Source organism: Podarcis vaucheri (assembly GCF_965113315.1).
Source record: "Podarcis vaucheri genome assembly, chromosome: 2".
NCBI lineage: Eukaryota > Metazoa > Chordata > Lepidosauria > Squamata > Lacertidae > Podarcis > Podarcis vaucheri.
Window position 1 is genome coordinate 52,710,740 of NC_138760.1, and position 16,636 is coordinate 52,727,375.

Consider the following 16,636-nt stretch of genomic DNA (forward strand, 5'->3'; position numbering starts at 1 on the left):
TTTTTGGTGGGGCAACAAAAGCTCAGATTTATTACAGCATAGAGAACAAACAGAGACTAAGACTGTACAGATAAAAAGCGGACTAGATGGACTGTTATTTCAATTAGTTTATTTTCTGCCCCCCAAAAATCCTGAAAAGTAGTGTCAGCTTTATATACTTGTATATAATACCAGGAAACTAGTGGTGTTAATGTTAGCTTGTAAATTAATTTGTTGAGAATTTAGAACCAAAGATTTCATTCACTCTAATGGAGCAGTACTTTTGAGATGGTTGAAATGGCGTCGTACTTCAGCTCAAAAAGTCAGAAGCAAATACTTACAAGTGAGGGACAGCTACAATAATTGGTGAATTTATCAGCAAACCATGAGGTCAGACAACTCATTTTTACTTTCTTTGCACCCTGGTAGGAATTGCAGTAGATAAGTATGGCCTTATGTATTTTGTTGATGCTACAATGATCCGAAAAGTTGATCAGAATGGAATCATATCAACTCTGCTTGGCTCTAACGACCTAACTGCTGTTCGGCCACTAAGCTGTGATTCCAGCATGGATGTTACCCAGGTAGAGTGTTACTTCTTGTTTGTAATAAAACAGATGGTTATTTATTTTGGATAAATGCCTAGTTGTTCTCCCTAGATAACACTATGTATTCCAATCTGATGGAGAAAAGGGGTTTTGAATGTAGTGATGATGAAATACAGTTACTGATATAACAAACAAGTTTTCTCTGCAGCAGATGACATATCTCAGTGATAGAAAAATAGAGCTGTGGTCATATTGTGTTTAATTGGCTTTGCTTTTCCTATATATCTTTGAAGTGTTTAGTCCCATGTACTGCATATATCATTACTCAGTGTAGGCACTGTGTGTAGTTTTAATAAATAGATAAAAGAAATATGTCCAAGTGAACTACACACAGCGTAGCTCTTTGAGTTGCTCAGTTAAGATTTGAGCAATTAGTTGTTATTTCATACATAGAATAATAGAATTGTAGAGTTGGAAGGGACCCTGTCGGTTATCTAGTCCAACCCCCTGAATGCAGGAATCTCAGTACATAATTTATATGCGTTCAAAGAAATGTCCAGATTGTTCTAAAACCAGTCCTAATTTATTGTGCCTCTTGTAGGTGCGCCTGGAGTGGCCAACTGACCTTGCTGTTAATCCAATGGATAACTCCCTGTACGTACTGGAGAACAATGTCATTTTGCGGATCACTGAGAACCATCAGGTTAGCATCATTGCTGGCCGTCCAATGCACTGCCAGGTTCCTGGTATAGACTACTCTCTCAGCAAACTGGCCATTCATTCTGCACTGGAGTCAGCCAGTGCCATTGCCATCTCACACACTGGAATTCTTTACATCAGTGAAACAGATGAGAAAAAAATTAACCGGCTTCGCCAGGTCACCACGAATGGCGAGATTTGCCTCTTGGCTGGGGCAGCTTCAGACTGCGACTGCAAAAATGATGTCAACTGTAATTGCTATGCTGGCGATGACGCTTATGCCACTGATGCCATCTTAAATACCCCATCCTCCTTAGCTGTGGCACCAGATGGCACTATTTACATAGCAGATCTTGGAAATATACGTATCAGGGCTGTCAGCAAAAACAAACCTGTTCTTAACTCTTTCAACCAATATGAAATTGCATCTCCGGGAGAGCAGGAACTGTATGTCTTCAACATTGACGGTATCCACCAATATACCCTCAGCCTTGTTACGGGAGAATATCTATATAATTTCACCTATAGTGCCGATAATGATGTGACGGAGGTGATTGATAACAATGGCAACTCTCTAAAAATTCGGCGGGATACCAATGGAGCACCACGTCATTTTCTAATGCCTGACAATCAAATAGTGACTCTTGCTGTTGGCACAAATGGTGGGCTTAAGGTAGTGTCAACCCAGACCTTGGAACTTGGATTAATGACTTATCATGGGAGCAGTGGTCTCTTGGCAACAAAAAGTGATGAGACAGCATGGACGACCTTTTATGAGTAAGGCTCTTTTCAAAATAATGTTGCACATTCATTTTGTGTCTAGGTGATAAACAAGTAGGACTTCGTGATGGTTCAAGGACAAGGCAGCATATTCTGTGCCTCAAAAGACCACTAGTTTTGCACACATTTTCTTATTTGGCATAATCTACTCTAAATTTATTTCTGCGTAATTGAAAACTGCTTTTCAAGGTCCAAATTTGGCAAGGTCAAAGGAGGAGGCTTGAGATGGGTGAAAGAATTTTCAGGTAAGGATAGACGGGTAGAGAATTATATAGAGAAGAACCATCCTGTGAATTAACTGGTGGTCTTTGTTTTAGAGAAAAGCATAGGAACATATAAAACTGCCTTATACAGTGGTGCCCCGCAAGACGAATGCCTCGCAATACAAAAAACTCGCTAGACGAAAGTTTTTTCCGTTCGCGATTTGCCTCGCAAGACGAATTTCCCCTATGGGCTTGCTTCGCAAGACGAAAACGTCTCACGACTTTTTTTCTTTGACTAAAAACAAAGACATGTTTTGTTTATAAAGTTAATTTATTTTCCCTTAAATTTTTGAACTGCTCTTTACAGTATGTGTGACTTTAAAGAGCAGTTAATAAACTGTTGTTGTACCAAATTTGGCTTTGTTTGGACTTTTTTTGACCATAGGAACGCATTAATTGATTTTCAATGCATTCCTATGGGATTTCATGCTTCGCAAGACGAAAAATTCGCTAGACGACAAAAATTGCGGAACGAATTAATTTCGTCTTGCGGGGCACCACTGTACAGAGTCAGATCAGCAGTTCATCTAGCTTAGCATTGCCTATACTCACAGGCAGCAGCTAGGACATTCCCATCCCTACCTGGATTGAGCTTCAAGCCTTATGCATGCAAGACAGATAGTCTAATACTGAGCTCTGGCCCTTCCCCAGAATATCTGCCTTTAAATTTTATTTGTTTATTTACAAATGTGCACATCTTTTCAGTGCAGCTCAGAGAATACGGTAATGACATTCAAGTGAATTTGGATAACTGCTAATGTTTTGAATGTCCTTTGGAGAAGCAGTTGTACTACAGTGCCCAGCAGCCTAAAATGCAACTACAATTTATGGATGTTTAGGATGCATGCCTATGTATAGCAGCTGCCAGGATAGGACCCAGCTTTCATGATCCTGCATGCCACGACAGAGAATATTTCCCATACTTGCTCTGCCCAACTCATAACCTAATAAATGATGGCTACACCCTACTAAGCTTTCTTTCTCCAGGGATTTCAATGCTGCAGTTTCTTTTGGAACTCAGATGACAAGTCTTGCTGTTCAAATGGGCAGGATATTGGGACCGTGCTCTATCTGGGCAGATAAAGCATTGATTGACTTTGCTGATTGCTCATTCCTCAGATTGTTGAGGAAATTGGATCCTAAGGTATCTGAAAGAAATTCAGTGTGACTTATATAATTTCTAGAGAGCTCAAAATTACACTCGTTTCAGGAACTAGTAGATGAAAAAGACAAAATTTCCTCTTTAACTGAAACAGATGACAGATAAGATAATAGGGTGCGTGTGCGTGTGTATGCGCGTCTGCACAAGAAAACCAGTGTCATTAACCAATGTTTTTCCAAAGAACATCCTCAGCTATACATTTTGCCAGTGTTGTATAATTTCTTCAAATAAGTGACATTCTGCAAATACTGATTATGAAAAATATGAATATGCAGATGTAGGTGATTAAGGGTAAAATGTTTAGCTTCCTACTGATAGTTATGTGGCATCTCTTGTCCTTTATATGGAGTTCACACCCTTCTAAGAAAGCACATCAACTTGTCATGTGACACAGTAGGCTGGGGTGGTTAGTATTCATAAGTAGAGTCCTTGTCAGGGAAGTATCCATCCCCACTGTTGGAAATCAAATATTTTCTAAGATAAGATTGCTTTTGATAGCGCTTATTGACAGCCACCCAGTTATCTGTCAGTTGTAAATGGAAAAAGATTAATCCACCATCTATTAAGAAATGGTATATGGGATTAGGCTACATGGTCAAACTAACCAATGTGATAAAATTAAGAGAGAGGAAGCAACAAAATGATTTGTTTATACATAAATGGAGCTTGATTATTCACTACAAGAATGGCAAGGTACAGGAAGCACTTCAGCCACATGCTGTGTTAGGAACAGTATGATTAGTAAGCTGGTTTTTGGTTTTCTTTCCCCCCCTTTTTTCTACTGCCCCCTAAAATAAATTTTATTTAATTTTGAGAGTTTAAAAGAATGATCTAAATGTTTACTATTAGCTTACATACACCCTTAACATTACTCTGATTTGTTTTTCTTTTCCATTTTGTAGGTACAATATGTAAGGATTACTATGATTAATGTGCTTCCCACTGGTGATTAGTTACAATTGTATTATTTATTGTATTATTTATTGTATCAACATATTTACCTTGGTAAGAATTCAGTGTCACACTCTTCTCATTGTTCCATCAGCACAGGCGTTCCTTTTTGCCAGACAATCCCCCTGCATGCTGCTCTTGGGGTTCTCCTGAACCTCCAGACCAGATTTGGAGGGAGGAGAGAGGAGAAAGTGCCATTGTGCTAGCAAGGAGCCCTCACACTGGCTTCCACTAGTGCCAGGTTACTTGAATCTGGGCTCTTGGGTTGTATTAAACCAAACTCTACTCGGTCTACCAATTGAAATTAATTAACCTAAGTCATGCCATAAATGAATCATAGAATTGTAAAGTTGGAAGGGATCCTGAGAGTCATCTAGTCCAACCCCCTGCAATGCAGAAATCTCAACTAAAGCATCCATGACAGGTGGCCATCCAGCCTCTGCTTAAAAACCTCCAAGGAAGGAGAGTCCACAACCTGCCAAGAGAATCTGTTCCACTGTCAAACAGCTCTTACTGTCAGAAAGTTCTTCCTGATGTTTAGTCAGAATCTCCTTTCTTGTCACTTGAAGCCATTGGTTCAAGTCCTACCCTCTGGAGCAGGAGAAAACAAGCTTGCTCCATCTTCCATGTGGCAGCCCTTAAGATACTTGAAGACGGCTATCATCTCTCCTCTCGGGTCTCCTTTTCCCCCCAAGCTAAACATCCTCAACTCCCTCAGCCATTTCTCATAAGGTTTGGTTTCCAGACCCTTGCCTTGAGTATTGTGGTGGCCACTGCGCATTTTACAGCTTGTCAATATCCTTCTTAAATTGTGGCTCCATGTTCATTAACATCAGTGACCTTTCTCTAGTATTGAATCCCACCCCTACTTTTTTCATGCTTATATATGTTTGTATGGACGTTTGGTATAAAAAAGCAAACAAAACTTTTTTTCTTTTTGCAATAGATCTGCTTGCTGGGGAAAGCTTCCATCTTAAGGGGAAGTCTGGACAAGCAGCAGATCTATGCGCAAGGAAGCACCCTAGCCTTCTGCTTCACTTAAGTATGGTCAGCCCAGTGTTCCTCACAGCAGCTCAGTTCAGCGATAATAATGCTAAGCTATTGTTTAGAAATACGTGAGTGAGGCTGGGCGAGCCTCAGGCTTGCATATTTGGCTGTTTATTTCTCCTCTGATGCAGCCACAAATAAATTGGAAGCATCCATTTCCTGGTTTAAACTAATTGTCGTTTCTTGTTACCTTCAGACTGGGTCAAGCTGTCTTTAGTTTATACTGTGGCTTACTGAAACAGGACAAGGTCAAACCCAGACTTATTATCCTGGGTTGTTTCAATAAATGCTAGTTTAAACTGTTTATGATCCATATCAATTTTGCATACATTCTATCTCATTTCTGCATTAGTCTGCATTTAAAAAAAAATCTGCATGAAAATTTGTATTTAAAATGCTGTTCTGTCACAGAATGAAAATGCATTTCTACACTTTTTTTTCTTTTACTAAAATGCACATTATAATGCATTTTGGTATGCTTTGAGAGTCAAGAACTGTATTACAGAATTCAGAGAAGTGTGATAATTATGTTTCAGTTAGTACAGGAGTTGTGGATCAGGTCTGTTTGCACTGGAATTAATAAAAGCCAAATTCTTCAAGCTTCCTTAGTTTTAAGAAACCAAAATTCACTGGTTTGGACATAATGACAGACTACAGTTAGTTTCAGCTAGGTAGTGGATTCTTTGAATCTCCTTGTGGCTGTAGCAGAGGAGTGGTGTGTGTAGAGGTTTTTACATATGCACTGGACTAATGTGTCTACAGATATCAAACAAACACTGTGGTGAAGTACATTCCTCTTCATTTTATCAGTGCCTCCTCCAGAAAAGGAATATAACTATTTCAGCTTTTCTTGAGGGGGAAAACTGATGCAAAGACACCCTATGTATGTTTCATGTCTCCTCCACACCCTAAAAAATAAACCTTACTTTTTAAAAGATTCAGGGCACCATGAGATCAGGCTACTTGTTGGTAATTATTAATCGTTACGTGGCCTCTTCAAAGTATATACCCCCATAATGTGTACACCAGACAACTATATTCAAGGACATAAAAAGTCACATAGCTGATATAGTTGGAAACTAACTACCATTTCTAAAGGGATCTCTTTTTTTTAGGTTTTGATGGAGTTTTTCAATGGAGTAGGAGAGCACTGCCACCTGCTGATCATTTTGTAGAATAGCCACTTGTAAATGTGTGTTTCATGGATCTTGCTGATGGAGCTACGTTATTATTTTTTGAAGCAGGAGATGTGTGACCACCTTGTCATTCCTTGTCTGAAAGACAGTTTACAATGATATTGAAACAGGCTTCATCTAGAGTAGCATGAAGCAGTTTCATGAACAGTCAACTACTGGAGGTTTTTAAGCAGAGCTTGGATAGCCATCTGTCATGTATTGAGTTTCCTACATTTCAGGGGGTTGGACTAGATGACCCCCCGGTATCCCTTCCAACAGTATGATTCTATGATTCTGTACTGCATAGTTTGTTGGGGGGGCTTTAGTCTCACTAGTGCAAGCATACAAATATACACCTTTTAAAGCTAACCGTGGTTACAAAAGGAAAGAAATGCTTATTTGGTGAATAATAAAAATTTATGAATAAGTTAATAACTAACAGCAGATTTGGGCAGTGTAACTTTGGAGGGGTCACACTTTAGAGAGCTCCCATTAGATAATGGCAGAGTTAGGTGCTCCTGTGTCCTACAGAATAACTCACCTATTTTGAAAACACTGAATAGGATTGACTCTAATTGTTCAGAATTTTGTGACTGTGGATGATGTGAAAACAGTCTAATGGGTATATTGGCTAAAATGCTCCATGTACATTCTGCTGAGCCTTGTATATTTTAAATGCCAAGTTGCTGGCTAAGCCCACTAGGGAATGAATTGTCACAGGCAAATGTAAGATTTACAACAACAAAAATAGCAGTCAGGCATAACCATGCATAAGGGACACCCAAAACAATCCAAGATACTAGGAGCAATTTGAGCAACCTGAAATATGTTAGGAAAAATAGTAGCAGGATTGATGGAATCATAGAATTTTAGAGTCGGAAGGGACCCTGAAGGTCAACTAGTACAACCCCCTGTAATGCAGGAATCTTTTGTCCAACGTGAGCATCGAACCCACAACCCTGAGATTAAGAGTGTCATTCATGTAAACCAATGTAAACCAGTTTCTCCTAACTTAATGAACATGGTGTAGAATCTGACATGTGAATGCCTGGCAATTATTTTAAATATAGGGCTAATTTGTAGTGATACATTACATCATTTAGAAATAAACACCACATGCTGAAAGAAACTACCATGGTCATAAAGTGATCCCATTCTCCTCCCCATCCTCAGTTTCCTCTAACTAATGTTCCTACATCAGGGCATTTTCTTCAGATTAATGACTCTCCAGCATTTCTGAGATACTAACTCCTCCCAGCCGCTCATCAGTTCCCAGGAAATGTCCTGCTCCATCATAGTTATTGCTTAATAAATGTATTTATAGCTGCCTACTGCCTGGGTCCGTGCAATAATTAAGTCACATTATTGAGCACCTAACGCAACCCAGTCAGGAGGACTCGTTTCCAGATGATGACAAGCAGGACAGCAGCTGCCATTCCCCATATGCTATTCAGTCTGCTGCTTACCTTTCCTCCTGGACAAGTCTAGAAAGAGTTACACAATGGGACAATTTGCCAGTTTCAGTTATTAGTGCCTCATTAACACATCACATCCCCCCTTGCGCTCCCCCCCCATGTCTCTTGAGAAACAGATAACATTAATTTTCTGCTCCTCCCAAAAAATTGCTGATCCAGAGGTTTTTTTAAAAAATGATCAAAGCAATTTGCACCAAATGACTTTTTTTCTTCTGCCAAATGAAGTAATTTTTATCATATACATAATTTTAAATTGCTTTATTAAATCCAGTTATGCCATGAGAGAAGGCATTAATAGCTCTATTCCCCGAACAATGATTGGTGTTTTCTATTGCTTCAGGAGTAGATACCACCCACTTTTTCTCAGTAGTTCTTTTTGTGAGGTTCTTCTCCTGATAAAATGATATTGCTTATTTCTGAACCCCTTTTGCTTGCATATTTTTTTATTAATTCATCTTGAGATTTTTTTTTAATTGTGTTCTGCAGTCAAAAAACTCTCACAGAGCAGAAAAAGGGAGGAACAAAGACAATCCCTGCCATCAAGGATTGTGAAGGCTAGGTAGATGAAAGAAACACACACACACACACACACACATATTAAGGCTGCAATTCTGAGGCTTAGGGGACTGTGGGGACTGAGGCTGAAGGTGATTTTTCTGCCTTATCCAGTGTCCTGTCACAAAGGGAAGGAAATAAGCAAGATTGGATTACATCAGCTCCTGGGCCATAGCTGTCAACAATCCCTTATTTGGCGGGAAACTCCCTTATCCCAGCGCCGTGTCCCGCTGCTGTCCCTTATTAATGATGTCCCTTAATTTTCCCGGGTTTCATGCTCGCCCGGCTCAGGAGTGAAGCAGCAGCTCGGGGTCCTCCGCCACGAGAGAGAGAGAGAGAGAGAGAGAGAGAATGCGCATGAGCTGCCCCACCTCTGTCTCTCCCTTTTCCTCCTCAGGGGCTCATCGTGAGCAAAATCCCTTATTTTGGCTGCTGATCCCTTATTTTCGAGGCTGCTAATCCCTTATTTTTAAATCTGTAAATTGACAGCTATGTCCTGGGCTGGTGTAATTTTCTTGCTAGGTTTGGGGATGGGTGGGACTGGGGAGGCTATGCATTCTTTGGATCCATGCCTTCCCCTGCTCCTCTCCCTGGCATGCCCTCCTTTTGAACCTAGCGACCTCACAGCCTCTGACATCAGCATAGCAAATGCCTCTGAGGTTGCCACAGGAGTGAGGAGGGGGAAACTAGCCCTCTCTGTCAAAACTGCGCCTCTGCCCTTCTGACACAAAGATCTGCCTAACCTTATCACTGAGTGTAGCATTATGTATTTCAGTTGGAGCTGCAATAACTGCAGAATAAAGATTCCTCCAAAGTAGAGTACCTTTATCTTCAAAATGTACAGCATTTGGTCACAGCAGATCCCGAACTTGTCCAGAGGCTGCTCCCCGACGGTGGGAGCAGAACCGTAGCTAGGTGATCTTCCGCCCCTGGCAGAACTGCCCAGATTGTGCCCCCTAGGTAAAGGTAAAGGGAACCCTGACCATTAGGTCCAGTTCGTGACCGACTCTGGGATTGTGGCGCTCATCTCGCTTTATTGGCCAAGGGAGCCGGCGTATAGCTTCCGGGTCATGTGGCCAGCATGACTAAGCCACTTCTGGCAAACCAGAGCAGTGCACAGAAACACCGTTTACCTTCCCACCGGAGAGGTACCTATTTATCTACTTGCACTTTGACGTGCTTTCGAACTGCTAGGTTGGCAGGAGCAGGAACTGAGCACAGGGGCTCACCCTGTCGCGGGGATTCGAACCACCGACCTTCTGATCAGCAAGTCCTAGGCTCAGTGGTTTAACCCACAGCACCACCCACATCCCTTATTGTGCCCCCTAGCTATGGACAAATTAGCTCTTTTTTCCGCCTCTCCTCCAACCCCCAACCCCCCATTTCCACCCATTCAATTCACCCTCTATTTAAAACCATTTCTTATGAGGCAATAATCAATATTTATATTTATGGACATATTTTTAGCCTATTTTTAGCCCACCCCCACCCCCCAGCTATGGCCCTGTGTGGGAGTCAGCAACTTCCATACCAACCAAAATAACTACAGAAACAAGGAAATCAGGACACACAGTTTCCCCTAAAGATCACTTTTATCTGTGGTCAACCTATTGGTCCTATTCACTGGCTCATTTCACACATAATACCAAGTCACAGTGAGAAAAGCATGATAAAATTCAGACCTCACACCTTACATAGCACACTCTGGTTATTGCATTTCATAGCAAGACATGATTTGGAATGTAGTGGATGTAACCACTAACTATAGGTTGTATTTACTGTCAAAACCAAAACTGCAAATTGTTCTTTGTGAGATACTAACATAATTTGCTGGTTCAGATGCAATGGCAAACTATGATATATCTTAGATGAGTTATTGCACAAGTGCATATCAGGAGAAGGAAGCACATGAACAGAAGTGGTTTGCCTGAGATACAGTGCCCTGATATGCACCTGTGTGCTGGATCTTCTGAAATGTAGGTAAAAATGTTACTATTTTTGTATGTTAAATTATTTACATTTAAAGCTTTTAAAATTTATTGCTTTTTTGCAATTTAGATTTTAACGTTTCCAAGAGTGACATTTGGACTTTGCTTATTCTTCCTTCTCCCAGCTGAAATTTCTGCTGTCCCTCTCACAGACATTTCCAGGCAGATAATGTCACTGCACACTTTGAAGAATGAATTTCTCTGCAATATTATTTTAGTTTATCTTATGAGGGGGAAATGGAAAGAATGGTTGCGCAGTAAGCAGAGGCAAAGAGAAGATGTTCTTTCACTCTGTAAATATATCAGGAATTAAAACTGAGTATCCAAATACCGGTAACAGTTCTCCAGGAAGATTCATAGGGAAAAAGGCATCCCCAAAGGTTTGCTAGATGCAGAATACTCCTTTCTGGTCCTAGGGTTCCATTTGCCTTGGCACATGAATCTAACAGTTAATTGTTTCTCTAAAATGCTGGTGCATCTTTGGTTTTGATACTGAAAAAATATTGTACACCATTCATCTTTGCTGTAATAATTTGCTCCTGTGATATTTTTATTTCCATTCTCTAGACTTTCACATCTGTTTCATATTTTTTAACTTCAGAAAGTACATGTATATATTGGCTCCGTTCATTTTTGAAAACTTAAATATGTGGGACTTCTTTCTTGCATCTTTTAGTTATGACCATGAAGGACGCCTAACCAATGTGACTCGCCCTACTGGTGTAGTAACCAGCCTTCATCGTGAAATGGAAAAGTCCATTACTATTGATATTGAAAACTCCAACCGGGACGATGATGTCACTGTAATTACCAATCTCTCCTCTGTGGAGGCGTCCTATACAGTTGTTCAAGGTATAGAAATGCTTCTCAAAAGAATCATTATCCAATAACAATAATCACTTCTGAGTTAATGAATGTCCACATCACTACCACCCTTTCCATAGGACTGGAAGGAAGCATAGATATTATATGTTCTGTTGTTGTGCAAATGCATTTGTTCACAGAAAAATAATTTCATGTCCTGTGGATCATTCCAGTTCAAAAAAAAGGAAATCAGATTGTTCAGCATTTTTTTAATGCTTCCCATATAAGATCTAATGACAAGTTTGAGAAGGAGCTATATCCACACATTAAAAACGTTCCTCAAGAGTGATAGAAGAGCCTCCCAAGATGAGCTCCTTCCAAACATCAACACATTTGTGCTTCTTAGGCCAGGACTAACCCAGATCTGCAACTTCTCACTCAATGCAATACGTATCTTGCATTGATTATCCATGCTGGGGATCCAGGTGACAACCATGCTTTTATTTTGAAAGCCATTTATTCTTCTTCATGCTCCCTGTGCAGACATACATGTGTGTTAGGTACCCGTGTAGAGCTTATCTCAGGAGCTTTCTAAAGCTGAAACCTGTGAACTAGTGCACATGGTCCCTCTCTTCAAGCAAAAATATCTTACCTATTGTACATGCCTCAAGGAGGAGGAAAACTCTTTCCTTCAGTTTTCTTTTGACTGATACAACAGTCACATCAAAGAAACCTTCCTAGTGGAGATTCTCTTCAGTGAGCTTTCTTAAGTCCCTGTCTTTTTGTGGTTTGTTGGGAAACTTTTACTTACTCGGTTTACATTAATTAAATGTTTTTTTCATGGTTTGTGGTTGTTTATTTTAATCAGGTTGCTTCTTCCTTTGCCCTGTGCACCTATGGGGCAGTGGGTCTTGTTTCCCAAGTATTCACAATGATGGAACTAAGATACAGATCTCCAACAGCTGTGATGGCTGCCTCATCTATTTAGGAAATAAATCCTGCCCTCAGGGGAAGGAATTTGCTAAACAAGGTTGCAGGAACTGACTGGGCATCATATTTATGTGCTTTTCTCTGGAAGTGATTTTTGCAGACATCTGATATTATGGCCTTTGAGTTCACTTGCTTCCACCTCCCTTGTACTTGGGTTGTTGGCTCCCCCATGGGCACATGACACTTATTTGTTATAATTTTAAACTGCCCTTTTGGCAGCTGTTACATCAACTAGCATGTGACTTACTATGTGACTCACCATATCTTTGCAACCATCAAGATAAAGTGTTTTTATACCTTGATAATGATTTTTTTTTTTGGCCTAAATTTATATCCAATTCCATCTCAGTCAAGATTTGATTCTTCTGCATGTTTTCCTGACATGGAAAGCACCTTTCAATTGCCACATGTTCAGAGGGCTTTGTCCTGCAACCTTGATAGAATTTACCTTTGTTCCAAACAAGCCATGTTTACCTGCGTGACGCAATGCAATGATGTTCATAAAGCTTTACACCTTGGATGTATCAGCAAGGCCTGATGTATAATTCATTAGAGCTTTCTAAACAGGGTGTTGCTGTTTTTTGCCTGAATACCAGTCACTAATTGATGTTACCTTAGATGATCACAACTCACATACCCTTTAATAGAGTATGCAGAAATGGCGAAACTTACTGGAAGAATTAAGAAATCAAGAACAACAAACGTTTTAGAAAGCAATGGAAGGGGTTCATTGAGTATTAACAAACAAACTGTAAACATGAGAGAATAGACGATTAAAAGAATAAGTTAAGGCAATTTGGAGTATTCAGGAAAGGACGAAAATAAATGTAAGGAACTGAAGAAAGAGGGAGAAGGGAGTCGAAATTGAAAATGTTAAAATTATGGTTAAATGATTGTAATGTATATAAGTGAAAATTATAAATATATTTTTTAAAAAAAATCAAGTACAGATAAGCAAGCTGGTGTTTCTCCCCATGGTATCTCTCCCGTGGGTCGGTTTAAAGCATTTTTATTCACTCACCTATTTTCCTGTGACCCATTTACCTCTAGTCTGAGGTCAGGAGAGAGTTGCCAAGAGAACTAATAGTCTTGTTTATTCTGTTAAAGAAGGCTTAGATTTCCTCAGCTTTAGAAGACAATTTTACAGCATAGCCACTGCAGCAGGGATTTGTAAGGGAGTTAATGGGAAGGTAAACGGCGTTCCGTGTGCGGCTCTGGCTCGCCAGAGCAGCGTTGTCACGCTGGCCACGTGACCCGGAAGTGTCTACGGACAGCGCTGGCCCCCGGCCAATAGATGTGAGATGGGCGCACAAACCCCAGAGTCTGTCAAGACTGGCCCGTTCGGGCAGGGGTACCTTTACCTTTACCTTTAATGGGAGCCTTACAAAAGCAATTCCATATTTCATATGCTATGACACTGTTACCAAAACTGCAGTGAAATGAATTTTGTTGATTTTTTTAAAACTGAGAAATAATGTCACTGAAAACAAACATTGTCACACAACAATAGCCTTCTGACATATAAATGCCAACTTTTATGAACTATTTGCCTGTGTTACAATGCCTTTATTTCTGTGCTACTAGATGATTAATTATGTAGATCTTTTCTTTCTGACAGAAGGATAGAGGTTCTTGGATAGCAGCTGGTCACAGCATTGCCTTGCTGGAGAAACTATTTTTTCATTATTCTAAAGAATAGGTCTGGTTGCAACAGCCACTCGAGAGTATAACCACGTCATAAACTTGTTTTTATTTCTGTAACTTCTGTCAATCAGTAAAAAGCCAGGTGTCTGTTTGGCTAGTACTATTTATTCAAGACAGAATCAAGAGAGACACTCTCACAAAAGATTGTCTAGCAGCTCATTCTGAGTGAGCATCATGCCTTAAGGACCAAAACCTAATCTATAACATTGCGCCACGCGCACACACACGCACACACACACACACACATATACATACACTAATGGAGCTCTTAAACCAGTTTAAAAGGAAAACCTGCTTATTTCTAAGAAAAGGCTCCAGCCATCTCTTTTTTCATTTCCAACTTGAATTGATTTCTTGCTGACCCAACACTTCAATTAAAATAATTTTTTGTCAGATTATACATGTAGCCACAGATATCAATGATATTTGCTATAAAAATATCAATATACAGGTAGCCACAAATATCAATGATATTTGCTATAAAAATATCAATATACATTTTGATTTACAATTAAGAAGCAAGTGGGAAACAAAATCCTAATAAACTGAAACACCTCTGCTGGCTTCAAATTTTTAATAATGTTGTTCTTCACACAAACCACTAACATCTCAAATACCGTACCCACTTCCCCACCACACAACAGTTGCTGGGAAACATCATTTTAGATTTGCAGATGCACCATGAAAGCCTAGAAAATTAGGTAATATGTTTTCTTTATGACTAATGCTGCTAGGTTTTCCCCCACCCCTATTATTGCTTCAGATCAAGTGAGGAACAGCTATCAGCTCTGCAATAATGGCACCTTAAGGGTGATGTATGCCAATGGAATGAGTATTAGCTTCCACAGCGAACCACACGTGCTAGCCGGTACTGTGACCCCAACCATAGGACGATGCAATATTTCCTTGCCAATGGAGAATGGCTTAAATTCCATAGAGTGGCGCCTCAGAAAGGAACAGATTAAAGGAAAAGTTACTGTGTTTGGAAGAAAGCTCAGGGTAAGTTCAACCCAGTCCTCCAATAAAACAAGTTGTTTTAGAAATGTGGACTATTATCAATTCCTATATGCGGTATCATTTATTTCATATAAAATGTGAAAGTGATATATGCCTGGGTTATTTGAACTAAATTAACTATATGTACACATAAGCTTCAAGCTCTGTTTGCAAATCCTATCCCACAATCCATTCACCAAAATCAACCCCACCCCAATCTGAGCTACAGTATTAGAAGTGAGCCTGACTGGAATAAAGCCCCAGAAAGAAGGGACTAAAGAGGGGAAGAAGGGACAATTTAAATTGTAGCTCCTGACCATAATGTTAACTGGGGCACACCTGGCTCTGATGAATGGTGCCTGCAGTTGTCAAATGGTTTGCTCCTCAGTGTGGTAAAATGCACTCTAAAGAAAACCGGTCAAGCATTGTTTTTCAGGTGTACACCATTCCATATCTCTTTACAACAATTTGAAATGATACAGCCCTAGGCACTATCTGCACTATAGATCAAAGTGGCATGATACTAGTTTCAAACAGTCAAGGCTTCACCCAAAGGTTCCTGGGTACTGTAGTTCGCTAAAGGTGCTGAAAGTTGTTAGGAGATCCCTATTCCCCTCTTTCCAGAGAACTCTTGGAATTGCAGCCCTATGAGGGGAATAGGGGTTTTTTACAACTCTCAGCACCCTTTGCAAACTACACTTCCCATTATTCTTGTGGGGGGGCATGACTATTTTAAGTGGTATGATACTGATTTAAATGTATAGCGCAGATGGGTCCTCATTGAATAATAATCCAGTACAACAAAAGACGCGGGTGGCGGGTGGGACGCAGGTGGCGCTGTGGGTTAAACCACAGAGCCTAGGACTTGCCGATCAGAAGGTTTGAATCCCCATGACGGGGTGAGCTCCCGTTGCTCGGTCCCAGCTTCTGCCAACTTGGCAATTCGAAAGCATGTCAAAGTGCAAGTAGATAAATAGGTACTGCTCTGGCGGGAAGGTAAATGGCGTTTCCGTGCACTGCTCTGGTTCGACAGAAGCGGCTTAGTCATGCTGGCCACATGACCTGGAAGCTGTACGCCGGCTCCCTCGGCCAATAAAGCAAGATGAGCGCTGCAACTCCAGAGTCAGTCACGACTGGACCTAATGGTTCCCTTTACCTTTACCTTTTACAACAAAAGAAGATCACAGTAGAAGAGCATTTAAAAAGCCAGATAAACTAAACATTCATAAAAGCCTACTTGAACAAATAAGCATTCCTGACACTAAAAAGATAACACAGATAGTGTCAGGCAAGGCAGTAAGTTCCAAAGACAGGGCACTACAACAGAAAAGGGCCCTAGGCAGTGTTATTCCCTATCCTGCTGTGACTGGGCTGTTGGTATGATCGGCTGTATTTTTGGCAAGATAGAGAACCATATATGCTACTTCGGCTGTGTATGCTGTGTATGCTTTCCACCAAACTTTTCAGGGTGGGGGGCACAAAAAGGTTGAGGAATTCTGGGCTATTTCATTTGCAAAGCT

The 16,636-nt window shown here is 40.4% G+C and overlaps 1 protein-coding gene across 19 annotated transcripts in view; it reads left to right on the forward strand.

Annotated features, from left to right (window-relative positions):
* TENM2 (teneurin transmembrane protein 2) overlaps positions 1 to 16,636 on the forward strand; it is a 750,319-nt gene that overhangs the window by 713,862 nt on the left and 19,821 nt on the right. For all 19 annotated transcript variants that reach the window (XM_082214667.1, XM_082214655.1, XM_082214668.1 and 16 more), the window contains 4 exons: positions 409 to 563; positions 1,129 to 2,003; positions 11,299 to 11,474; positions 14,884 to 15,119. In XM_082214667.1, coding sequence (XP_082070793.1) covers positions 409 to 563; positions 1,129 to 2,003; positions 11,299 to 11,474; positions 14,884 to 15,119 — 1,442 coding nt within the window. The remainder of the gene's footprint in view (positions 1 to 408; positions 564 to 1,128; positions 2,004 to 11,298; positions 11,475 to 14,883; positions 15,120 to 16,636) is intronic.